At 43.6% G+C, this 26616-nt stretch overlaps 2 protein-coding genes and 1 pseudogene across 3 annotated transcripts in view; 2 read left to right on the top strand and 1 right to left on the bottom strand.

Moving 5' to 3' along the window:
• LOC147003412 (NACHT, LRR and PYD domains-containing protein 5-like) overlaps nt 1–14539 on the top strand; it is a 38633-nt gene extending 24094 nt beyond the window's left edge. Inside the window, exons 12-16 of the mRNA XM_085842469.1 lie at nt 2662–2832; nt 6534–6704; nt 8441–8611; nt 10588–10758; nt 14377–14539. Of these exons, the coding sequence (XP_085698595.1) occupies nt 2662–2832; nt 6534–6704; nt 8441–8611; nt 10588–10758; nt 14377–14539 (847 nt within the window). The remainder of the gene's footprint in view (nt 1–2661; nt 2833–6533; nt 6705–8440; nt 8612–10587; nt 10759–14376) is intronic.
• Nucleotides 14540–19125: 4586 nt separating this feature from the next.
• LOC147003411 (uncharacterized) lies at nt 19126–20099 on the bottom strand (annotated as a pseudogene).
• A 3317-nt stretch (nt 20100–23416) lies between these two features.
• On the top strand, nt 23417–25491 carry LOC110288423 (vomeronasal type-1 receptor 4-like). Of its 2 annotated transcripts, none has more exons than XR_015047764.1 (2): nt 23417–23443; nt 25332–25491. XR_015047764.1 is itself a non-coding variant. In XM_085840986.1 (2 exons), exon 2 carries the CDS (start codon nt 24317–24319, stop codon nt 25244–25246), a length of 930 nt encoding a protein of 309 aa, XP_085697112.1. In that variant the 5' UTR covers nt 23426–23443; nt 24191–24316. The 2 variants fall into 2 exon arrangements, 1 of the variants encoding a protein (XP_085697112.1); XM_085840986.1 differs by lacking the exon at nt 25332–25491 and adding an exon at nt 24191–25246 and having other exon boundaries at nt 23426–23443.
• The last annotated feature ends 1125 nt before the right edge of the window (nt 25492–26616 follow it).

The raw sequence follows: 26616 nt of genomic DNA, 5'->3' as shown, positions 1-26616 counted from the left end.
TAGAATACCCAACAGGGTATAGTTGTATATGACTAGAACCCAGGAGGCTAAAAAAGAAGGATCATAGCAAGTCTGAGGTCAGCCTGGGTTACACAATGAGTTCTTGCCTTCTCTCTCTCTCCCCCTCCCTCGCTCTTCCCCTTCCTCTCTATTACACATAACACAAACCAGAAAGAAGTTTTGGGGAGATGACTGTTGAAGAAGCCCTGTACAAGCATGAGGACTAGAGTTCAGATCACCAGAAGCCCTGTAAATGCTAGATGGGCTTGGTGGGTTACATACAGCACTGAGGAGGAAGAGGGGATCTCCAGCGCAATCTGGCTTCTCAGACTAGACAAACTGATGAGCCTTGGGTTCAGTCAGAGAGACCCTGCCTCGATGAAAAGATGGAGATTGAGCAAGGAAGATACCCAATGTCAACCTTGGGCTTCAAGCATGCGTGCAGAGACATTTGCACCTGCGCATACATGTGCAATCACAGACATACAAATATACACACATGCATACACTACACATGCCCAAAAGAGGAGGAGGGGTCCTAACAGAGGGATCATCTTGAATGCCAGATAACTCTGACCTGGGGAGACAAAGGAGCCAACAGAGAAGAGACAAGTCTAAGAATGTTGTTTTATAGACATGCTTCCACATGGAAACTTGGGCCAGTTGTTACTGTCCATTTGTCCTGTGTGCAGAGAGGAGAGTGAAGAGGTAATAATTGTAGAAACCACCATTTAAATTGAAATGAGATTTACCAGCTCTCATCAGTGCCTGCTTGCCTGCCTTCTCCAAACAGCTATGGAGTGGCTCCATCTTTAGTCTCACTGGTAAGCAAGGAGGCAAGTTTAGGCTAAGTCACTCATTCATGGATGAACTATTATCAATGGGCAAAACAGAAACTCTGATCCACAGTCACCATTCAGAGCTGTGTGCTGGCACCTGTCATAGCTCTAATTAACGTCACCGAAAACACACAGTACAAGTCGCCCTTTAGAGGCCAGAAGCAAGGCTGGAAAGATAGCTCTGACTTAAAGGCACTTGCCACTGGATTGGATTCCAAGCACCCATATTAGATGGTTCACAACTACCTGTTACTCCAGCTTCAAGGGGCTCCAGTGCCCTCCTCTGACCTCTGTAGGCACTGCACCTGCATGCACATACACACATAAATAAAAATCTTACAGGCCAGAAACAGAAGAAATGACAATGTCAACGTGGTTTCTGGACATTGGACCAATCCAGCTGATTTCTTTATTCACTATTAGTGATACTGAATAACAGGTACATGCAACAGGCCATCTTAAGAATTCAGGTTTGTTGGAGTGGTTAGTTTGGCCACAGCCTTATGAGAAAGGGTCTATAAAGCTTTGTTTTCTAGTCTGACAGCTTTCCTTTGAATGGCTAAGTATGAGGTAATCAAATAGATTTCGCATTGGCAAATATGTCAATTACTTCAAATATGTAATCAAACAGTTTACATAATCTATTGTCACACATAGGAGTTTCCTCCCATAGATTCATAGTGGTATTCAGTGAGATGGACAGGAACAAAGAAATCCTAGGCCAGTGAGATGGCTCAGTAGTTAAAGAAAGTTTCAATGAATGTTTTTGTGTGTTCTTACTAAGATCTCTATTTTGTGGGTGTCTGTGTGTTAGTGCAGTACTTGGGGAGGACAGAAGAGGGCATAAGATCCTTAGGAGCTGGAGTTACAGGTAGTTGTGAACCACTCAGTATAGGTTATGGGGACTGAACTCTCAAGCCCTTTGGAAGAACAGCAAGCTCTCTTTACCATTGAGCTATCCATCCAGCCCCTATACATGCACATCCTGTATGTTAACATAACACTCATGCACAGATATTCTCCTTTCTCTCACCCATGTGCCCACCCACTATCTCCTTTTATTCTCTGGACACATTCTTTTCTATTTTCCTGATGTTTATATGTATACAATTGTATGTGCACATAAAATCATGGGCTGGCTGGCGGGATCAGTACCAGGCCTTGGCAATCTTAGCCTAGTACTTGAACCCACATAGTGAAAAGTGACTCCTTTCAGTTGTTCTCTATGTGCACATGTGCGTGTACATGCTCATGTACTCCTGTACTCACCCTCACACTGTACCCCATGCAGGCACATAATAAATCCACTTTTTAAAAGTGTGAGGCTGTAGAGATGGCTCAGCAGTTATTAACACTTGATGCTCTTCCAGAGTTCTGAATACCCACATCGGTCATCTCACAATCACCTGTAACTCCAGCTCCAGAGAATTTAGCCCCTGCTTTGGCCACTCACATAACATGCAGATAGATATATACAGACTTGCACAAATACACATAAACATTTTTAAATAATAAAAAATTAAGTCTAGGAACCACAAATGAAATTGGCTTGATTCCCTTAATATGCTTGTCTCTTGTTGCCTCCATTTCTCTACAAATGGCAACTATCGTACTTGTGAAGGCTGGAAAAATATTCCATTAATATTCCATTAACTGTATATACATTTTCCATATAAATTATTCTGTTGCTGGACACTTTGGTTGGTTCCATAGTTTAGCTGTTATGAGTAGTACCATAATAAATGTTGGAATGCAAGTTCAGAGGAGGGAAACAAGAATGGACCTCATTGTTTTCTCTGGGGTTATGGGGTTCTCCTTGCAGACTGGACAGCTGTGGCCTCACACCTGAGAGCTGCCACCTTCTGGTCTCAGCCCTTTTCAGCAACCAGAACTTGACTCACCTGTGCCTGTCAAACAACAGCCTGGGGACTGAAGGAGTGCAACTGCTGTGTCAGTTCCTGAGGAATCCAGAATGTGCTCTCCAGCGGCTGATGTGAGTCTGGTTAGTTTCTTTGGGAGGCCATCACAGCTTTCAGACTAATAGGTGTGTGTGTTCTATAAGGGAAAGATGTGGGTGGGAGGTTGGTGTGTGGGAGTTAGAGTGACGGTATGCGGTACAGTGGAAGCAGCTTCCCCCAGTGTATTGGATACTTTTCTATTGCTGTGATGCAACACCCTTACAAAAAGTAACTTTAAGAAGAAAGGGGGTTGTGGTTTGTTTTATCTCATGTTTCCAGAGAGAGGGATTCCAGCTCCATGGGGATGGCGTGGCGGTAGTCAGGAAAAACAAAATGGCAGGAGCAGGAAGCCGCTGAGCACATTTTTTTTTTTTTAAACACATGGTAGGAAGCAGAACAGGAAGTAAGATGAGGCTGTAACCCTCACAGCCCACCTCCAGCTGTGCACTTCCTCCAGTAAGGCTCCACCTCTTAATGGTTCCACAGTCTCCCTAGGGGGCACTACTAACGGGGAACCAATTGTTCAAGTTGGGGGCGGTTCATAGGCTCATATTCCTCTCAGCACTCCCAGTATGTTTAGGGCTCCGGTTCTTTGACTCTCATTAGTATGAAACCTTTTTGATATTGCTACTTGTGTATATGTTTTGAAGATGATTCTGGGCTTTTATTACATGATTATATACAGGGATGAGTACAAATGCCACAGCACTCACATGTAGGTTGGGAGGACAACTTGCAGGAGTTGGTTCTCTCCTTCCTACCCTGTGGGTCTTGGGGGTCAAACTCAAATCACTGGGCTTGGCTGCAAGCCCCTTTACCCACTATGCCGATTTTTTGTTTTGTTTTTCCAGCCCTCAAGATTCTTTCCAAACACAACCTTTGTTTTATAATTTGCTTGTGTATGTTTATGGGGAGAGGCGGTTAAGAGGATGTGTATGTGTGTGGGTACAGATGTGTGTGCATGTGGAGGCTGAATGTTTGCTGTTTTCAGTCACTTTCTGTCTAGAGTCTAGCTTGAACCCAGTTGTTAATTCATCTATCCCAGCTAGCTAGCTCAGTGGACCTATCTCTGCCTCAGAACCACTGAGATTATAGGAGGTCACTAAGTCTGACCTGCATGTCTATGGATTCCTAGGATGTGAACTCAGGTCCTCTTGCAAACAACTTTACCCAGTCATCTCAAGTTCTACGGTATTTTTCAAAAATATAAGATGGTGTATTTGCAATATCCTGTACACATTTCTCTGCACACACTATGCCTTCTAATGACAAAGTGAAGTATATATGGTATGTAGTCGTATTACTGAATATGGACCACAAAACTGCTTTATATGTTTATTTCAGGCACAGCATTTTTTTTGTAATGTTTGATACAGATATTGTTGAATACACAGGTGTAGGGTAGCCATCTGGGCTGAGTCCTGTCCCTCTCTGTTTCTGTGCTTTGCTCTGTCCTTGTAAATCCTATCTGTCTTTGTTTTCTTGTAGTGGAAAAGGTTTCCTTCAAATATAGTGGAGCTGTATTCCCTAAGTATCCTTGACTGCCCAGTCTGAAGCTGTTATTCCTGGTGACACAGGCTTTTCTTCCTGGGATCTTTGATTGTTCTTTCATCAGCCACTCAACTCTGACTTTGTGTTTTCCATGGAACAATGCTTTCCTTCATGTCTACTGTGGATCCAGCTACAGTGGCTTGTGCCTGACAAGTGTTATCTAGAACATCACAAGGGATGTCCTAGCCTCCTGGTGCTTAGCAATACTGCAGTCACTTTCTAGTTGGGGTGTTGGTGTATCAAGGAGGGGGTGAACATTCACATGTGGGACACCCATCCATGTGAGTACAGAAATGTGCATGCCACACTGAGGACAGCCTTGGCCACTGAGTCTCACTTTCCACCTTCTTGAGCTGGGGCTCTCTGTTGTTTGCATATGCCAGACTAGCCAAATCGGCAAGCTAGCTAGGTTCAAGGAAGATACTTTGCCTCAGTGTAATCAGGTGGTGGAGATCCATCAAGGAAAACACCAGCAGCCAACCTTCTTGCTTTAAGGCACTCCCATCTACCATTCATGGTGCGGGGATACAGATATGTGCTGGACTCTAGGGATCCAGACACAGGTTAGACAATTGTCTAAGAGGCAGTCTACCCACTGAGTCATCCTTCCAACCTGAGATTTCTGAGAGCAGGATCTTATGTAGCCTCATGAGACTTGTGATCTCATTTGAGGAACAACTGTCAAGGGCCTACACACACATGCACACATGGACACGTACCTAGGAAAATATTTTTTTAGGAGGCAGCAGTTGGCTCAGGGATAAGACCACAGATACATGGTGTTGGAAGCTCCTAGGAGCACCACTTGTGCAGGCCACAGTGGGAAGACATTCTCCTCAGCTGCTGTGTAACACTTGTCCCATGTAAATGTTTTAAAAACTAAGTTACCTTCAACCATAAATCTTAAGTCTGACAAAGAATGAAATTCTTGTTAACACTGATTAACGCAAGCTGTTTATTCTGGTTGGGGGTGTGGGGTGCTTCTTCTTGTTCATTCCCTTTGCTTTAAGGGAATTAAATTAGCCCACTAATAATTAGCCCACTAATAACTTCTTGTGAATAAAACATATGAGGCAGCTGGTAAAGGAAGTTGCAGCCAAGCTTGATGACCTGAGTTCAATCCCCAGGACCCATATAATGGAAGGAGAGCTGAGTCTCACAAGTGGTCCTGTGGCACATCCTTGCTGATGCACATACCTTCATTTCAAAAATGTGAAAATATGTGTTCAGCATGTCTGAATAATCCAGGAAGTCTGTTAAAGGATATAAGCTTAGCTGCATGGAGTCACGCTTACTTGTAATGACAATATTCAGGACGTGGAGGTAGAAATTCTAGGTTATCCTCATCAACAAAATGAGTTCCCAACCAGCCTAGCCTACCGAAGATCCTGTCTCAAAAAATATATAAATAGGGGCTGGCAAGATGGGTCAGTAGGTAAAGGCACTTGCTGCTAAGGTTGACAGTCTGAATGTGATCCCTGTGATTGCACAGTGGACGGAGAGAACTAACTTGAACCAATTATCCTCTGACCTCCTTTCATGCACCATAGCATAAGTACAGTCCCACATATATACAATAAAATTAATATTTTCATCCTATTAAAAATACAGGAGGACTAGAGGTTCAGAGGGTGTGTACATGCATGTGCCTGTGTGTGTGCCTGCACAGCAGGCATATGGGTGGCCTACCCATATAAGATGGTAGGAGTCAGTTATTTTCTTCCACCATGTAGTTCCCAGAGAACGAACTCAGGCTGACATTCTCGGGCTTGACAGCAAGCACTCTTTTTTTTTTTGGTTTTTCGAGACAGGGTTTCTCTGTGTAGCTCTGGCTGTCCTGGAACTCACTTTGTAGACCTGGCTGGCCTCAAACTCAGAAATCTGCCTGCCTCTGCCTCTCGAGTGCTGGGATTAAAGGCGTGTGCCACCACGCCCGGCTCTGACAGCAAGCACTCTTAACCTGTTAAGCCATCTTGCCAGCCTGGTCAGTTTGAGACTCTTCCAGTATGGCCTAAGGCTAGTAACTACCAACTTCTTTAATCACCTCCACTTGAGGCTGACAGCAATGGGCAATATAAATAGGAGTCCCATCCTACAGAAGGGTAAACTGAGACCAAGAGGAGTCTCTTATCCAAGGTCATAGGAAAGAACAGTGGTGATCTTTCTCTCCCATTTGTCTCCACAGACTGAATCACTGCAACATTGTAGGTGATGCTTACGGCTTCCTGGCATTGAGACTTGCAAACAACACAAAGCTGACGCACCTGAGCCTGACCATGAACCCTGTAGGGGATGATGCAATGAAGCTACTGTGTGAAGCTTTAAAGGAACCTACTTGTTACCTTAAAGAACTGGAGTGAGTGAACAGTGGGGGTTAAGGGTCATCTCTGCTGCCAGGTTTTTGGAGAGCAAGAGATGGATAAGGAGATGTGAGAATCAAAAACCAACTCTAGGGTCAAGTACTCCTCTTCCTGGCCATCACAGTAGATAAAGTGAGGAGCTGAATTCACAGAGTTGAAGGAAAGAAGGAATTACTATGAACAGGGACCCCAAGGCAAAAGTAGTTCTCAGTCATCCTTGATCCCTAAAATCTGTTCATGGCTTCAGAGATTTTTTTTTTTTGAGTGGGGTGCTGTTTGAGGTACTCCAGGAGTGCAACCAAGATCGATGCATATACACTATTACTGAGCCACACTCCCCAGGCTCTCACTGAGGGATTCTAGGCAGGTGCTCTATTACGGAGTCACACCCCCAACCCTAGGGTTAGCCCCAAAATCTAAATGTAAAGAGGATTTATATTTCATACATTCCTTAAACATAGAGTGTAAAAGTGGTTTCACACAGAGCTTCAAGTGCAGATATGTTATAGCCATGAGCTGTCACATGAAGTTAGATGTAAGACTTTTCCCTTGTGGGCATCAATGTGATACTAAATTTTCGTGGGTGTCTGGGTTTAGTACAAAATTTTTGAGAATCTTTGAATTATCAAACTCAAGCAGCCAGGCATAGTGGCACATGCCTTTAATCCCAGCACTCAGGAGGCAGAGGCAGGAGGACCTCTGAGTTGAGAGGCCACATGATTTCTACATGGTGAGTTCTAGGACAGGCAGGGATATATAAAATAGACTCCGACCATCTAGCTGTTCTTGTGGTGTCACTCTCCACTCACCCCACTCTGCAACAGAAGCACAAGGTTCCACTTCTTTGGGAAATCCCAGCTTCTGTTGGTATACTACAATGAGTTTCTGTGTCCTTTCCTCTCTGTCCTGGCATTCTGTAGTAAAATTTACTTCTTCAGTCCTTGCCTGTCTCTCAGCCTGTGGACAACTTTGGCCCCTTCTGTATCTGAGACTCAATTGATATACAAGTTATTTTTTCAAAGATGCCTCTGTTCAACCACTGCATTTTCTTCCCCACTGCTATCCCTCTCCCAGGATAACATCTACTCTGTACCATTCATGAGAATAGGTTAGAAAGGCTACCTCTTGGGACTGCAGTTAGCTTCCTGGATACAGAACGTGCTGAGTAAGCATGAAGACCTGCATTCAGACTCACATAATCCCCATAAAAGCCTCCAACATGAGCCTGTAAACCCAGCATTAGGGAAGGAGGGCCAAAAAGATCCCAGTGGCTCACTGGCCAGCAAGTCTCTCTAAAATGGCAAGCTTAAGGTACACGGAAATGAAGTGTTTCTGTTGATTGTATTGAGGCCAATCTCTGGCCTCCAAACACATGTGCACAGATGTGACTACCCCTACACTCCCATACACATATGCACCCATGTGTACACCACAGAGAATAAAGACCATCTCTATTTAAATTATATTTAATTTTGGGTGAGAGCCTTTATTGCAACAGGGTCAGAGGACAATTTGCAGGAAACAGTTCTCCCTTTCGACCATATGTGAATCTAGGGTATCAAACTAGAGTCAGCAGTATTGGTGGCAAGTACCTCTATCCACTGAGCCTTCTCACTGACCCCAAGACATTCTATTAAAAGGAAATAAAGGCATATGTGCTGAGTGTTTGCGAATGTTACTCTTGCTGTATTTGTTCCCCACTGAAGATGTGGGTCCTCTGTGTCTCTTGCAGACTAGTGGACTGCCAACTCACACAGAACTGCTGCGAGGACCTGGCCTGTATGATCACAACAACCAAGCACTTAAAAAGTTTGGATCTTGGTCACAACGCCCTGGGTGACAAAGGAGTCATAACCCTGTGCGAGGGACTGAAGCAAAATAGCAGCTCCCTGAGGAGACTTGGGTAACTTCTTGGGATCACCTCTTTGAGGGGCTGGGTTTAGTGAAGGTGAGAGGACCTGAACATGAAACCAGGGTGCTGTTGTCATGTTAATGACTTCATAAAGTCATACAGTATTAACCTCGGGGTCATGGGTCTGGGTGTTCCTGATCTTCAAGTGGGGAACCTTCAGATAGATGCTCATTGAACTTCGCCCTTGGTGCTGGAAATACAGAAACTAATACTTTGGTGGTCCAGCACATTTAATTGAGCAGGAAGAATGAATACAGAACAACTAGGAACAGTGGTGGTTCTTAAGTCTTTAGTCATCATGTCATCCACCTGGGAGTCTGTTAGACCAGAGTCCTACCCAGGTACGGTGGCTCACACCTGTAATTCCAGCACACAAGAGGATGAAGGAGGATCATCTTGGGTCTGATGCCTGGGCTACATTGAGTTCTGTGAGATCTAATTCATGAGTGTGCATGTGTGCACACTCACACATGCACTCATACACTCCCACAGAATCACACAACAGACATAAATAGAAATAAAACTAATTTATCTAATTACTAGATTATGGGCCAGTGAGATGGCTCAGCAGGCATCCAACAATGTGAATTCTATCACTAGGTTGAAGGAGAGAACAAGCTATAAGTTCTCATCTGACCCCCCCCCCACATGCATATATACACAGAACAAATAATCGTAACTTTTAAAGTATCTGATAATACCATTATCAACTGATTCGCCCTCGCCCCTTCGAGGTGGAGTCTCTCCATGCAGGCCAAGCTTACAATCCTTGTGTCTCAGCCTCTTCAGTGTAAGGATTATGGGAGTGTGCTGCCATGCCCAGCTCCATGGTCACTTGATCTTTTCATTTAAAGTTTATTGTATAAGTGTGTGTTTGCGCGCACATGCCTGCATCTCTAGTTGCATCACATGCATGCTTGTACCCACAGGAGAGGTCAGGAGAAGGCATCAGATCTCCTGGAGCCAAAGTTAATGGGTAACTGTAAGCTATCTGGTGTGGAGCTGAGAGCCAAACCAAGTCTTGTGCAAGAGCAGCAGATGCTTTTAGTCTCTGATTAATTGTTCCGGTGCCCCTTGTTAATGATATTCTCTCTGGCATGCTGCTCTTAGGATAAAGTCCTAAATTTTTACTACATACATTCATCCTACATAGTATTGGGTTTCACAGGTACACTTTCACACAAGTATATAATATACATTGACAAGTGTGTCTCTCTCTCTCTCTCTCTCTCTCTCTCTCTCTCTCCCCCTCCTTCCCTCCCTCCTTCCTTCCCTCCCTCCATCCCTCCCCTCTCACACCCCTCCCCTCCCACCCTATTAGTTTGCTTTCATTCCCCTAGAATCAGCTTCACATCTTCTTTAGTGGCGTATATTTATGTATATATGTACATCATATCTACATATGACTTTATGTACCTACTTACAATCTGGGTTCCACGAACAAGAGAAAACAATGCAATATTTGACTTTCCAGATCTGCCTGACTTCACTTCCTATGCTAACTGCCAGTTTCATCCATTTTCCTAAAACCCTAAACCTTTAAAGTCTTCAGCTTTATCTCCTATGTCATGGTCTCCAAGCTCTGACCTCCTAGGTGTGATAATCTCTTAAGAGCGCCCTCAACAAGAGCAGTACCCATGCAACTTTGTACCATGAGCATGTCCAGACTTCATGAAGCTCCCCACCCTACTGAGTATTTGGCGCAGTATCAGCAAGTGTTTCTGTATTTCTTGTCATATTCCTGATTTCAGTGTAGCTGGGCTGTTTCACAAAGGCACTTTGAGGTACTCAGCAGCAATCAGAGCCAGAACCAGAACTTAGAAATGAGAATGTTGGGCTCTCTCCAAGAGCAATTAAGTCAGGCTCTGCATGGAGTCCCTCTCACCTGTAAGCACGTGGTTGAACTCTTAAAGGCCAGCCAAGTGGAGGGTCCATCATTAATGGATTCCTTCTTGGTCTTCTGGTAGGTTGGGGGCATGTAGGTTGACTTCCAAATGCTGTGAGGCATTGTCATTGGCCATCTCTTGCAACCCTCACCTGAACAGCCTAAATCTGGTGAAGAATGACTTCAGTACATCAGGGATGTTGAAGCTGTGCTCTGCGTTCCAAAGCCCTGTCTCTAACCTGTGGATAATTGGGTAAGTTCCAAATTGTCTCCTGAGACATAAACTCAGGCACTCTGACACGTTAATTGGAGAAACAGAAGCAATTGAAAGTAGTTGAGACCGTGGCTTGGCAACTGTCTTTATCCAGAGCAGTGGTTTTCAACCTTCCTAATGCTGTGACCCTTTAATACACTTCCTTGTGTTGTGGTGACCCCCAACCATATAATCATTTTGTTGTTACTTCATAACTTATTTTGCTACTATTATGATATGTGAGCCCCCAAGTTGGGAGGCTCTGGATCCACAGGTTGATAACCACTGTCAGAGAAAGTTCCAAGACAGCCAAGGTTACACAGTGAGACCCTGTCTCAAAAAACATGTGTACATATATGTTCTTAGTGGCAGTTTTCAAGAAAGGGAGTTTGATGTGTGCTCCTACATGAATAAACCACAATGACTTTAAGTGAAGTCAGTAGTCACAAAAGGCAAATGCTGTGTGATACTATTCATATGAAATTCCTAGGTGGTAGACTCATCATGACAGAAAGACGAAGTTGCTAAAGGATACAACAAAGAAGGTTAGAGGCTTAAAACTCCAGAGAAGAGCCCTTTTTTTTCCGCATATATAAAGTCCTGGGTTCCATCTGTAGCACTGCCAAAATAATTTAAAAGGGAATGGAAAATTTAGAGTTGATATTTATCATCTACAGGCTTTTCAGTTTGAGATGATGGGAGAGTTATGAAGAAGGTGGTAGCACTACATGTGTGTAATGCCACTAATACATCCAAATAGTTAAGATGGTTAATTTTGCCAAGTGTTGTGACTCATACCTACAACTGTAGTCCTTGTCAGACTTAAGACAAAAGGAAGGCCATAAATAAGTGATCATTTTTGACTACATATAGTGAGTTCTAGGACAGCATAAATCTCAGACCCTACCTCAATCAAAAATAGACAAGTTTGTCATGCATGTTAAATATTGAAAGTAGCCACTGGTGAGTTCCTGAGTCCTGATAAATGGTGCCTCCCACTCATTATTAAATGGAGTGGGTTAAAATGGGGTTGGAAAATGGCTAGATAACTTTAAAGATTTGCTAATCTTGCAAGGGAACTGAGTTCAGTACCCAGAGCACACTTGGTGGCTCATAACAGCCTATATCTGAGTTTTCGTGTTTTAATACCCTCTCCAGGTCTCTGGGCACTGCAAGTGCATAGTAGAAATAGGCACATATAGACACATACACATACATTTAAAAATACTAACATTTATTTATGTGCATATGTGGAGTCAGAACAACTTGAAAAAGTCAGTTTTCTCTTTCTTGATTCTGGGGATAAAACTCAATGTGTCAGGCTTGGCCATCAAGTATTTTTATCCATTGAGCCATCCCACATGCCCAAGTATACTTATAATCCAAGAAAGTAATTTGGGTGAAGCACTGAGCAAGGTGGTGCGTGTCTGTAGTCCTGCCTTTAAGGAAGCAGAGACAGGAAGATTGCTGCAAGTTTGAAGTCAGGCATACCTAGTACATTCTGGACCAGGTATTCTTGTGTAACAAGACTCTGCTCCAAAAATAAAAACAAATAATTTGGCTAGAGAAGATTGGGCAAGCAGCCCAGGTGAGGCTGATGGTGAAATGACTGGTGAGTAAGTTCTCCAGATAATAGCCATGATTTATCCAAAGTGAAAATTTCAGCACATGGATATAAGTGCAAAAGGCCCAGGAGTGACTTATAGGGATGGAGTATCATTGAAGACAGACAGGAGGGAATGGAGGGTTGGGAATTCTGGCTGAGTGAGGTTGGCAATCTTTACATAAGTACATTACAAGGTACACGCACAAACAAGAGCAAAAGGCAGAATGTTGTTTAAAAGAGCCAGCTGTAACAATGAGCTACAATGCACAGTGATGAGAATGGACTTAGCAATTGGTACAGTCTTGGGGATATTGTTCCTCCTGTAAAGTGCTTCCCACACAAGCTTGAGGACCTGAGTGCTGGTCTCTAGAACCCATATAAAAGCCAGCTGTGGTGGTGCACATACCTGCAGTCTTAGCACTAGGGAGGCAGAGACCAGAAAGATGCTGGAGTTTGTAGGTTAGCCAGCCTGCCTAGCCTATTGGCAAGCCCTGGATTTGGTGAGTTTGTCTCAAAGTGAAGAGTGATGGGGAAAAGGCACCCAATGCTGGCCTCTGTTCTCTGCATTCTTGCTTGTATTTGTTGTCCCTCTCCCCTTCTCCCTCTCCTCCTTTCTCTCCTTCTCTCTCCCTTTCTCTCCCTTCTTCCCCCTCAACTCTGCACTCCCACACATGTGCCCCCTTCCCTCCTCCTTCCCCCCTTCCTCCCTCTCTGGGTCCCCGACCCACCCCCCAACTTTCACCTGGAACACATCCATACACCCACCCCCACACACACATTTTTCCCCTCCCGAGTGCTGGGATTAAAGGCGTGCGCCAACACGCCCGGCTACAGACCTAGATTTTTACCAATTTATTTGTTACAGGCAAAATGGGATTTCTCTGCAGCAATTTAAATCCTTGCATACCCTTCTCCTGGACTGGAATGGGTGGGACTTTGCCTTACCCTTGTCCTTGCCGTTGCCCATCACTGTGCCTCAAATCTGGGACAAGGCCCAACACAGAGTAGATCCCTGTGCATTTAGGACTTACTATTATATGTGTGGATTCTGTGGCTCACATGCATATGTGTGCCGGTATATGTGAAGGCCAAGGGGTTAACCTGAGAGGTCTCAGAGTATCTATCCGTCTTGGACGTTGCATGATGGGTTTGTTTTTTGTTTTGTCTAAGACAGAATCTCACTGTATAGTTCTGGCTGCCCTGGCATCAGCCTGGCCTCAGACTTACAGAGATCTACCTGAGGGATTAAACCTGTATGCAACCTCACCTGGCCCAGCTTGGGTTATGTTTTGTTTCTATGTTTTAGATATTTTTAATTTATGGGTGTGAATGTTTGCCTGAATGTATGTTTATATACTACTTGTATGCAAAGCCCACGGAGGCCAGCCACTCCTCTGGGCCTAGTGGTTATGAGCTGCTGTGTAGGTGCTGGTAATAGAACCCATGTCCTCTGGAAGGGCAGCCAGTGCTCTTGACCTCAGACTGTGCTGTCTCTCCAGCCTGGAAGCCTGGCTTTTCCATGTGGTTTAAAAGCAGTTTCTGATGCTTTCATGGCAAGTACTTCATAAACTGAGCTCATCTCCCCAGTCCTTTTATTTTGTTAAATAATGTGCTTACTCTTTGAAACTTTTATACATCCATATCACATCTTTTGATGATATACACCTGCCACTACTTCCTCCAGATCTTCCCATGGTACTCCAATATATCTCTCTCACAACTTAATTTTTTAAATTAGTTTAATAACCCACTGCCTCCAACTATTGAAGTTCATAGGCACAGGGGTATGGTGTCATTCCCTGGAGCATGAGAAACCTACCAGGTCTTCAAAGAAATGAAAGTGATTCTCCTTCTTCCATTAGGGCTGGGGCCTTGGAAGTCCCTTCCCTAGACTTTTTAATCTATGGGGGTGGAGTGATGTACTATGTTCATTGAGAGTTCTCAAAAAGGGTTGTAGTCTTGATATGGCTTCCAGGACAGTAGGTCCTAGCATGAAATCTCTTTCTTCCCAGCCTGTGGAAGCAGGAGTACTATGCCCGAGTGAGAAGACAGCTGGAGGAAGTGCAGTTTGTCAAGCCCCACGTGGTGATTGATGGTGATTGGTATGCTATTGATGAAGATGACCGAAACTGGTGGAAAACTGAAGACATGAGTCCCCTCTCCTTCACGTCCTAGCACTGCAGTATCTGTGAAATGTTTGTCTCACCTCGGAGGATGTAGTGGGAATGAAATAAACACAGCATTTAGAAAAGCATTGAGGTCACATCATCAATCCATGTGGGTGTGGCGTAAGGGCAGAGATGAGATGGGGGGCAGTGACTCAGTTAGTAAAGGGCTTATCATGCAAGCATGAGTGTCTGAACTTGATACACACAACCCATATAAAAAGCCAGGTGTGGGTATATGCTTGTAATCCCAGTGCTGGGAGATTGAGAAAGAAAATATTCTCACAGAATCAACTGAAGGGAGAAATGGCTCCATGTGCACATTCACACAGAAGCATGGGGACCCACACATATGTATACACGCGTCCGAAAATATGCATATACACACATAGATACCACACATGAAAAATGGACTCTTCACCCCTCTGGACCATCTCCTTGCTGTGCTCCTGTGATGCATGCATGTACAGACCTTCATGACACCTAAGATGTGGGTAGCTTATACCCATCTTTCAAGGATTTTGAGGCATGGGGTGCCTGAGCATTCCCATAGAGTAGATGGAAAAGCCATCATTCAGAGTCGGGAAATCTACTCTGGATGCCATTGCTATCCCTGGAGCACCAGGGAAGCATTCAGCCGCTCCCATGGGCCTCCGACCACTTTTTTTTTTTTTTTTTTGGAGCCTCATAATGCAAACAGCATTTCTGAAGCCAGAGAATGTTCTAGGCTTGTTACTTGTGAAAGCACAAGTTTCCATGTGTAGTGGAACACATCTTTATTCCAAGCACTTGGGAGGCAGTACAACTTGGTGGCACATAAAGTGGGTTCCAGGACAGCAGAGCCTACATAATGACAGCCTGTTTTGAAAAGAAAGCCTTAGAGTCAGGTAGTCACCTGACTACCCTGCCAAGTCTCCTCTAATGAGAATGAAAAGCTTGTTTCTAGGAGCAGAACATGCATGCACATGCTCCTTTTATGGGGATGGGTTCCTGAAGTGGCATTGATAAGCTGCAGGGAGTCAGAAACGAATAATAACTGAACCACTTAAATCCACACACATGTTTGGGTGCTATTAAAAGGAGTGATGGGAGTGGAGCTTGTGGATTAGTTGGTAGCTTACATACCTAGCATGTGGAAAGCTGTGGATATCCCTAACATCACTTAAAAACCACAGAGTGGCAAATTTTGTGATCCCAGCATTCAGCAGGTGGAGGCAGGATGATCGGAAGTTCAAGGTTACCCACTGCTATGTAGCAAGTTTGAGGGCTGGAATAGGGAAGGGGAAAGGAGAGTGGGGAAGGGGTAGAGAGGAAGAGAGATTAAGAGATGTGTACCCTCTAGACAATCACAGATAAATGCAGTTTATGGAAACTTAGATGATAAAGAGAAGGTAAATGGAGACTGAGGATGTGGCTCAGAGGTAGTGTGCTTGCCTCAGGTCCTGGATTGGATCCCCAGTAATGGAGACAATTAGGTGGGGTAAACTGGAGACATACAGTTCATATGTGGATGCCAGGTAACAGATGGTGGGTGCTACTAGATGACAGTTATGTAAATGAAAGGTGGTTATGTAGGGCATGCTTACATTGAAAGAGTAACTTGTTACTGTGTGTGAATGTGTTGGGGTGCTCACAGTCATGGGTATGATACAGCTCACATGCAGGTCAGATGGTACCTTTTAGAAGGTAGCTGTCTCCTCCCACCATGTGAATTCCAGGGAGTAAACTCAAGTTGCCAGGCTTCTTTGGCAAGGACTTTCACCCAATAAACCCTCTAGTGTGCTGTTTTCTCATACACACAAACCAGATGTGTTTCTACGAGTGTATGGCATGAAAGCAGAAGGGGGAACTATTTGTAGAGCAAAGAAACTAAGGAGAGGTGGAAGGAAAGGTGGTAGAGGAAGGGAAATATTTTAAAAGTATGAATATATTTGTCATGTTGAAACAAGTCTCTCTCCTCTCTCTTCTCTCTCTTCTCTCCTCTCTCTCCTCTCTCTTCTCTCTCTTCTCTCTCCCTCTCCCTCTCCCTCTCCCTCTCCCTCTCCCTCTCCCTCTCCCTCTCCCTCTCCCTCTCCCTCTCCCTCTCCCTCTCTCTCTCTCTCTCTCTCTCTCTCTCTCTCTCTCTCTCTGTGTGTGTGCCTGCAGAGATCGTATAAACCATCAGGTATACTGGAGTTGGAATTAGAAGCAATTCATGTGGGTGCTGGGAACTGCCCAGGTTCTTTGCAAGAGCAGGATGTGATTTTAACCACAGAACCATCTCTCTGGCCCCAGGAACACAGTTTTCAGCTGAGTGAGGTGGTACACTATGTAGTCTCAGCACTGAGAAGGGAGGGAGGAGGATCAGATGAAGGACATCAACCACACAGCAGGTTTCAGGTTAGCTTGAACTATGTGATACCATGTCTCAAAAAAAATTCTGTTTACAAAAACTAAGCCTAGTTATTGTACTGAGTATGTCAAAAGATGATGAGTTAAGGACTCTGAAAGCTACTATTGGGAAGAGTTGGTAGCATTTCCTCCATAACTTAAAAAAAAAATACTGTGACCAAACACCAATTCTTTGCCCAAATTCTCAGCACAGCTCCCATAATAATTGTATCCATGAAAACAGTCTACATGAGTTGATGAGATGGTTTATCAGGGAAAGGCACCTGCCTCCAAGACTCATGATCAGAGGTTGATCCCAGAATCCACATCTGGAATTTTCTATCCCAGAAATAGAGAATTTCTGCAGATTGTCCTCTGACTACCGCATGAAAATGCATGCACATAATTTTTTTTAAGTCAACAGCTGGGAATATAATATCTGCTATTCCTCTACTGAGAGAACCTGGGCGCTACACTTGGCCTCCTCTGACCTGTTTCCTTAGCTGAAAAATGGGACAGTTCCTCCTAGCAGGGCATAGGTGGGTAAGAGACTAGGATGCCTGAGGACTGAGTGGGGGAGACCTAGGCCAGAGCTCTCAGTCAGGGCGAAGGCATCATATGGTGGCAGAATTTACCACACCAGCACCAAGATGCTCTATGAATGAATCAAGATTTCATGGCCAAAGAAGTTCAGAAAATTGAAGTCTATATCTCAGCTGTCCATGCTCCTCTTCCTCCTCCTCCTTCCATTGTCCACTTCATCAATGGACAGCATCACCCCACCCTATTCAGCCTGCTTTATGGAGAATATGGCTGCATGTCTAGCTGGGAACAGGTTTGGGAGGGGGGTTGTGTGCCATTTTCAAGTCTTCCAAGAGGCACAAGGAAGGGGGAGGGGAGAATTGGCATCAAGAAACATTTCAAGTACTGTTCTACATAGTAAAAAAAACTTGGATCTGGCATGTTCTCAAATTATTTGAGCTGGGGACTGTGTGCCCAAGAAACTCTATCTAACGCTGGAGGTCCCTTCTGATCCTGCAGCTGCAGGGGTTCTGGGGCATGCACTGGACTGGCACTGAGCAGCATCTGGATCAAAGCATGCCACAGCAACTGCCAACATCCTGCTCTCATTTGGGTACTGGATTAAAAATCTACTCCATGTTCCTCCTCCTCCTCCTCCTCCTCCTCCTCCTCCTCTTCCTCCTCTTCCTCTTCCTCCTCCTCTGATCTGCTTTACTGAATAGTAGCAGTCATCAAGATAAGGCTTGCTCTGCAGAGAATGCTGATATATGCCTTATGAGTGATGAGAGCATGGACCAGGGAGGGGTGTGCTATTTCTATGTCCTCCATAAGCCATCCCCTTTCCAGCAGGAACAAACAACCTTCTCAACAGTGACCTTTTACCAGGTCAGCAAGGGACTCCTTGGTAAACATGTCTCTTTCTGGAATTGGTTTGGGACACCCTGGGCCCAACATGCTCACCCCTCATTTAGTGTTTGTCACTTGTGTGCACCAAAGTGAAGATGGCTCCATTTAATCATTCTCTCTTCTCCATCCCAAACTCAAGAAACAGGCAGTGCTGGGACAACTGAATAATGTTATTTATTGTCCAACATCCCTTCTTCCACTGCCAGGACAGGGAAAAAAGCACCCATCCTCCCAATAAGACCATGCTAGGAAGAGGAGGCTACTTCACATCTCTGCTACTGCAAATCCAGGAGGAAGAGCAAAGGCTTCGGCTAGAAAATTAATAAGGACCCATGGGGCAGAAAAGATAATATTGGATGAAAGGGGTCAAAACAGTATGATTAAGAGAGAATTCTAGAATGGAAGAAAGACCCTCTCAATACATAAAGCCAGGATTCCCTCCATTCCTTAGGACACAGCAGCCTGAGACCTGTAGTAGGGGTGGACTTTCCCTTAAGCATCTAGTGCCAATTGATCCTGCAGTTCTCTCAGTCTCTGGCTCTCAGACTAGGAACCTACAAAAGGCAGCTCCCCCAGGCAGTAGGGCAGTCCTGTGGGTCCCCTTACACCCAGAACAGCATGAAGGAAGGAAAGAGAGACAAGACCACTGCTTTCAGTCTGGTTCTCTCTGGACATCCCTTGTGGTCTTGCTCACTTGTAGTCTCCACCAAACCCAAGGAGCCCTGTCCATCCCCCTCCCTGGACATCTCCATCCCTAAAAAGCCTCCCCACCCTGACTCCCTGCACACAGCACAGCAGTCAGTTGGTCCTCTGTCTGCAGTTGCTGCAAACTGAAGGTAACCCAACTGCATGAATCTTCTTGTGTCTCTGCAGCATGGTACAGGAATCCTTCACCACACTCCATGCAGATGTGCACAGGTTCCTCCGCACCCTTTAGCCCTCTAGCCTGTCCCCGTGCTGAGTAAGCTGGTGGGCTAGGAGCCCAGCCCTGTGCCCAAAGCCCTTCCTGCACTCCATGCACATGTATGGCTTAGGTGCCAGCGCCCTGCACATTTGTGTCCCTGTTGCCCACGTCCCCACCCTGGCCAGAGCGCTGCAGCACCATCCCCACCAAGATGATGTCCTCGCCATTGCCTGCTGGGATCGTAATTTTACCTTCTGCAATTTTAACTTCTGCTGCTGTGGCCTTATCAGGTGCCCTGGTGCTTTACACGCTGGCCTCCAGCATCTTAGCTGCTACACCTGGCCCTGACAGCTCTGGGTGCAACTGCAGGTGGGGTGCCAGGCTCTTGGGCTGGCTGAAGCCATAGCCTCAACTCAGGCACATGAAGAGCTTTCGACCACCATGGAAGTGATGGTGCTTGGCCAGGCTGTTGCTCTGTGTGAAGCTGAGACCTCAGTTGGGTTAAGTATAAGGCTTCTTGCCCTTGTGGATGTACTGGTGCTGTGTGTGTTTGGAGCTGCAGCTAAAGCGCTTGCAGCACTCTGAACAGGCAAATGACTTCTTGCCTGTGTGGATGCTCCTGTGCTGCACCAGGTGCAAGCACTGCGAGAAGGTCTTGCTGCAGGTGGTACAAGAGTTGGGACACTTACCTGTGTGCATGCATTGGTGCTGCAACCTGTGAAGCTTAGCCTTTTCCCAGTCAGTGCAGATGTAGGGAGCTGGTGGCTACGATTGCGGCAGGGGCCAAGGAGGAGGTGCAGACTGGGTTGGGGACAGCTTGATATGGGAGAGGGCAGTTGGGAACATTGTTGTCATCCATGATGAAGATATCCACTGCAAAGCAAGAGGGAAGGAGGAGGCAAGTCAGAGGTGGCAAACCCACAAGGAACATCCATGCACAGGCTGCCAATGGATTCCAGCTTAGTGAGGGGCCCAGGGAAGCTCATCCTTTCAAGGTTCCTCCAACCTGGGGACTGCTGGGTTGTACCAATGCATATCCCGTGGAACACCAACCACTCAAGGCATTTCAAGTATTTCTGTGTTCTTAACCCATTCCCCTAATATTTGTTCTCCTTCTGAGTGGGTGTTGTCTCTGCTAGCCTTTCTCTGGGCCTAGAGACCAATGCCTAAGGCTTCCAGGCCCTCATAGAGGTCTACCAACCAAAGCTATAGAGGGCCAAAGTTAGGGGTGTGAGGAGAAGCAAAACACAAATGGCACCTGAAACCCAATCAGGATGGGAGGGCCAGGCCTGCAGGCTAGGAAATAATGGTGTCACATTTGGATAATTGTAACTGCAGGGTGGGAAATAGAAAAGGAGAGACAAGTTGGACAAAGAGGGTAGGATATTAGCTTGGGAGGTGTGCTAGCCCCTCTATCTGGGCATTCGAAGCCCAATCACATAGTTAATATTATAAACTAAGGTAGACTATCCCCACCCCATCACCACCATGGAAAAGTACAGTATAGAAGTATTGGTCTGGACAGCTGGAGACTGAACAAAGAGTAGTTAGAGGATTTTTGTGGGTAAGTTTGTGTCCACCAAGGACAACCTGTCCTGGTTACTGCAGGTGTCTGTTTCAGGTTTCACATTTCCTATTGATAAGAGCCTTATCTGTGGTCACCCTTATAAGTTCTTAGGTGTTTCCTTTGTCCTGGTTTCATCCAGAGATGCCCCTCCTCACCAGTCCCAATTCTCTCTGATTCTCTCCTCCCCAAACTTGGTTACTTATGCTCCCCTCCCACACTCTCTCCCACACAGTTCCCCCTCTTCATTAACTTCCAATATCTATTTTTTCCTCCTCAGTGAGACTCAAACATCTTCCCTTAGGTCTTCCTTGTTACTCAGCTTCTTTCAGTCTGTGGATTGTAGCATGGACATTATCTACTTTATGGCTTCTATGTACTTATGAGAAAAAACGCACCACGTGTGCCTTTTGGGGCTTGGGTTACATCAATCAGGATACTTTCTATTTCCATTCATTTGCCAGCAAAATCCATGGATTTAATGGGTGAATAGTGTTCTTAATATGAATGTACCACATTTTATTTATCCATTCTTCTGTTCAGGACACCTGTTTAGTTTAAGATTCTGGCTTTTATGAATAGGGTGCAGTGAACATAGCTGAGTGAGCATCATTCTGGTAGGACTGAGGGTCCTTTGTGTATACAACCAGGTGGAAGTGGGTTTTTAGGTAGATTGCTTTCAATTTTTCTGAGGAACCTTGCTAATGATATTCATAGTTGCCCAAGTTTTCACACCCTCTAGCAGGAAAGGAGTGTTCTCTTTGCTCCTGAACCTCACAGCACAAGCTGTTCCTTGAGCTTCTTAATGTAAGCCATTCTGACAAGCAGAGTATAGAATCTCAGAGTCATTTTGACTTGTATTTTCTTGATGACTAAGGATGTTGAACACCTTAAGTGCTTCTTGGTCATTAGAGATTCCTTTGTTGAGAAATCTCTTTTTTTGTTTTTGTTTTGTTTTGTTTTTTGATGTCTATTTTCTTAAATTATTTTATTTTCATTTATGTACTTACTTTACATCCTGATCATTGTCCTGCCTCCCAGTTACCTCTCTTCAGTCCCTCCCTACCCCCCCCCCACTAAGGCAGCCCATGTAGAACAATGTATTCCATAGACAGGCAGCAGCTTTACAGATAGCCTCTGCTCCAGTTGTTCAGGACCCAAGTGAAGACCAAGCTGCATATATGCTACATATATGCCATGATACTAGGTCATCCCATGAATAAATACTCTTTTTTTTTTTTGGTGGCTCAGCATCTGAGAGCCCCTAAGTGTCCAGGTTAATTGATTCAGTTGGTCTTCCTGTGGACTTCCTCTTCATTCTAGGTCCCTCAATCTCTTGTCAACTCCTCCATAAGCTCCCCAAGTCTCATCCAATGTTTGACTCCAGTTTCCTGATTCTGTTTCAATCACTTTCTGGGTGTAGTCTTTCAGAATACAGTTATGCAAGACTGCTTTCTACAAGCCTAACAGAGTATCATTAATTGTGTCAGGTGTTGGTGCTTGCCCATGGGATAGATCTCAAGTTGGGCCAGTTGTTGGTTGGCCTTTCCCTCAGCCACTGTTCCAACATTGTCTGTGCATTTCTTGTAGAGAGGATAAATTTTTTGTCAAAATTTGGGGGTGGGTGGATGTCCTTATACCTTCCCTGGGAAAGATAATTGTCTTTCTGTTTCTGGGAAATCTCACACACTGGTTATTTCTTGCCCTACTATTTACCTCCTGATTTTGTATATTATTCTTTACAACTGATGCTATTCTGATCTGTAAGTGCCCCACATTTCATTGATCATCAGTTGATAAGCACCCGGGTTATTTTTACTTCTTGTCTATTCTAACTAGAGTTGCAATAAATATTGATGGTTATATTTATCTCTTAATGACTTGTTCTATCCATCGCCTGTCCTGTGTAACCAGAATTGATTCTTACACTGCAGATTTTCTAGAAATCTAGCAGCAGCTAGTAGGCTTTGCATGTACCCAAGGCTCTATAGTTTGACTTATCAGAAAACAAGCCACAATCTACCTCCAGACAAAAGCACACTGCCATAACCCTAGGATTTATGAGGAAACCTTGGTGTCAGGGGGTAATTTGACATATTAAACATTCTTGTGCAACATGAGGGAATAGGTGGAGTAAAATTACTCCATAGCAAACACCACACACTAGATCACATGTTGATGGTCCTTATGAAATTCCTTGTTGTCAGGAGGATTTTAGAAGAGTGCCACAGTGCTGTAGAGTGTACCTGATGAAAATGCAATAAACAAATACATTTATTCACCCTGGAGTACATTCTTCAATTTCTGACTGCAACAGAGTACAGAACTTCCAAAAGTTTTCCCCTAGGTAACTTAGAAAACTTTTCCTATCTTCTGCTCAGCTACTCATTAGTATCTAGCCAACTGGCAAATATCATCATTAACCATTAGAAGGTAAAAGTAGTGAATTGTCTTGGGGATAAATATTTATCCCTTCATCTTAGATATCCCAAAGTCTCCATGCAGACAATTCCAGTGCTACCACAAATGACAAAGTAATTGACTCTCTGTAGGCTGTTAAATTCATCTATATTGTTATTTTATAAGGTCTGGCAACCTGGGCTCACCTTCATTAACCTTCATAGCATTAAGAAGAAACTAAGGGGCAGGTAAGCATTTCCTTGCATTATTTCATTAGAAAAAAAGAGATCTATAGATAGGTGTTTAATGTATGCTTTTACCTAACAATCCATCCAGTGAATGGATTGAAACTGATTCCTCCTATGGAAAACAAAACACAAGCTTTCAAATCCGAGTTTCAAAATAATCTGTGTGTACATGGGTTAAAGTGTGACAGTGTTAATGTATTTCAGAGTAGCTGAGGGAAGCTGAGTATGATTCACACACCTCCAGCATCTGATTCCATAATAAAAGAGGCAAGATTCATGAAGTTATGAATAAATAATATTATTTAGTCCCCAGAAATGTTTCCAATATACAGACTGTATGTATAAATTGAGGCTTATGTACGGGATAAGAAAACTAGTGACTCTTTTGAAATATTTTATATTTTCCCATTTTGGTTTTCTGAAAATTTGATACTTTGTTTTCTTGCTACTTTATTCATTTATGAAATTTTATTGGTTGCATATAAATGTTATTTTCACATATAATCATATGAGGAATGATTGGATTCTAATTATTGAACAGTATACTCTAATTTTTCACTTTTCACGAATTCACCTGTAAAGCTTGTATTGTGTCAAAATGTCATTATGTTGTTGATCAATAGAGAAATAGTTACAACATCTGTATAAGTTTCTTCTCAAAATAAGAGGAATTCAGTGGCACAAAATCATATTCTGAGTTAATATCCATGCAGTGTTCTCAGGCAAAGATTATCTAATGGAATGTAGTAGTGTCTCCCTTCTGACTAGAAGAAATCATCCCAGATCAACTGATAAGTGTGGACAGTAGACCAGAGTCCTGAGGACAGGCCTGTCCTTCGTGGTCACCCCTCCAGTTGGCACAGAAGCCTTTCAATGTCTTCTCAGAATGAAGCCATGAAAACCACTGAGGAAGTGGCACTTCAGATTGTGTTGCTTTGTCAGTTTGGGATAGGGTCTATGGCTAACATCCTTCTGTTTGTCCATAATTTCTCTCCACTTTTGAATGAATGTCAGCTGAGACCCAAACAAGTGATTTGTACTAACATGGCTGTGTCCAGCATCTTAATTCTATTCATGACTGTGTTTCCAAACAATGTGTTTGTTGCTCAAAGGAATCCACCAAATGACCTTCAATGTAAACTTGAGTACTTCGTATACATGGTAGCAAGAAGCACAAACTTGTGTTCCACCTGTGTCTTGAGCACCTATCAGTTTGTCACTCTTGTTCCTGGCAATTTTGGTAAGCTGATGGTCAGAGGAAGAAGACCCAAGGTCATAAGCTATTTCTGTGGTAGTTGTTGGTTGTTTGGTGTCTTATATAATGTCTACATTCCAATCAAAGTCAATGGTCCACAGAACACAAATAATAAAACCAGCATTAAAAGTAAGTGGGTCTGTTTTACATCCGGCTTCAGTGTCGGCATTGTGTTCTTGTCATTTGCCCATGATGCCATATTTATCAGCATCATGGTCTGGGCCAGTGTCTCCATGGTACTTCTCCTGTATAGACACTACCAGAGACTGCAGTACATTTTCCCTCCCCATCAAGGCAACAGAGGTTATGCTGAGATCAGAGCAACCCATAGCATTGTGATGCTTGTGGTCACATTTGTAAACTTTTATCTTCTACACTGTATTTGCTTTATTCTTCACATTTTTTTTGTAGACTCCCATTGGTGGTTGAGGCATGCAGGTAAAGTTTTATCTTCAAGCTTCCCCACTATTTCTCCCTTGCTGTTGATGTTTAGGGATCCTAGTTATTCTTGTTCTCTGATCTTCAACTATAGAAAGCCAGTCATTTAAAATAACAAGCCCTTAAGACAGCTTATTAACACTGTTGAAAAATTCTACTGAATAAATATATGTTTAACATGTCTTTATGAACCAGGTATGGTGGCTCACTGCTATAATTCCAGCACTATTCCTGCTGAGGTAGTGCAGTTGCTATGTAACCAATCGTAGCACTGAGTAAAGAGGGAGTTCCTGTCCAACCCATGACACTGAGCCCTTGTCCTTGACCTCTCCTCTTACATCAGCTGAAGAATATTCACAATTATAACGTCAAGGTTTCACTTTTGATATATGAAGCAAATACACTGAATGTGTTCTACTTTCCCAATAAACTCTGGCCAGTACCTTCTGAGCTGTCTGAACAAAACCATACTTGTTATTATTTGACTTGTTTCTACACATTTTATCTCCTCTGTGTGAGAATAACAATGCAGATGTATTAGCATATAATTGCCATATTTCTAATCTAAATTTTATTGAAGAAAAAATGCTTTTATACTTCACATAGACCAATATGCAATACCAAAGCAAAAGAAAAAAAAAGTATCTTTTTACCTCTCCTTTGGTCTAGTTTCATTCATCCTAAATCCTGCTATGATGAGCAAGAAAAAATACTTCACAATATATTATTTCTCACACATACTGAAAACATTCTTTGAATCATCTTAAGAAATTTTTTTCTGATGAATGGTTATTAAAATGGTTTATAGAACAGCAAAAAGAACATGAAAGATTTCACCAATACCATATCCAATAGAGGGATCATTTCCAAAATACATTAAGAAATTGAAAACTAGGTATTAAAACACACAACCCAATTACATATGGAAATATAAACTGAAAATTATCAATAGCGGAATGTTAAATGACTGAGAAATATTGAAGAAATGTTTGACATCTTTAGCCATCAGAAAAATATAGAGAAAAAATTATTTTGATACTCCTTATTGCATCTGTAAGAATGGTTAAGATCCATAACTAAAGAAAAGTTCATTGTGCAAGGGATGTGGAGCAGGTAAGTAGTCTATTGTTGGTGGCAGTTGGAGCTTGTACAGTCATAATGGAAACTAACGTGGTATTTCCAAAGAGAACTGGGAACAGATATATTATAACTCAGCTATACAAGTACTGTGAAAGTGCTATTCAATCACCTGCTCACAGTGGCTTTAGTCACACTAGTAGAAGCTGGAAACAACATCGCCCATATCTGTCATAAATTCCATAAAGTTTCCACTGCACCACATTTTCTTAGATCCCTCAGTTAAAGAATGGATAAAAAATATGGTACATATACACAATAGATTATTTCACAGCTGTTACAAGAAGACATAATGAAATTTTCAATTTTCTGAGCAACCACCAAACTGATTTCCAGAGTGGTT

Source organism: Mus caroli, unplaced genomic scaffold (genome assembly GCF_978045245.1).
Source record: "Mus caroli unplaced genomic scaffold, Mus_caroli_1 scaffold_8, whole genome shotgun sequence".
NCBI lineage: Eukaryota > Metazoa > Chordata > Mammalia > Rodentia > Muridae > Mus > Mus caroli.
This window is presented reverse-complemented; position numbering and strand designations above follow the sequence as displayed.

What these genes read in the sequence shown, in the direction of transcription:
- LOC110288423 (XM_085840986.1), top strand. Translation starts at nt 24,317, where the DNA reads ATGTCTTCTCAGAATGAAGCCATGAAAACCACTGAGGAAGTGGCACTT.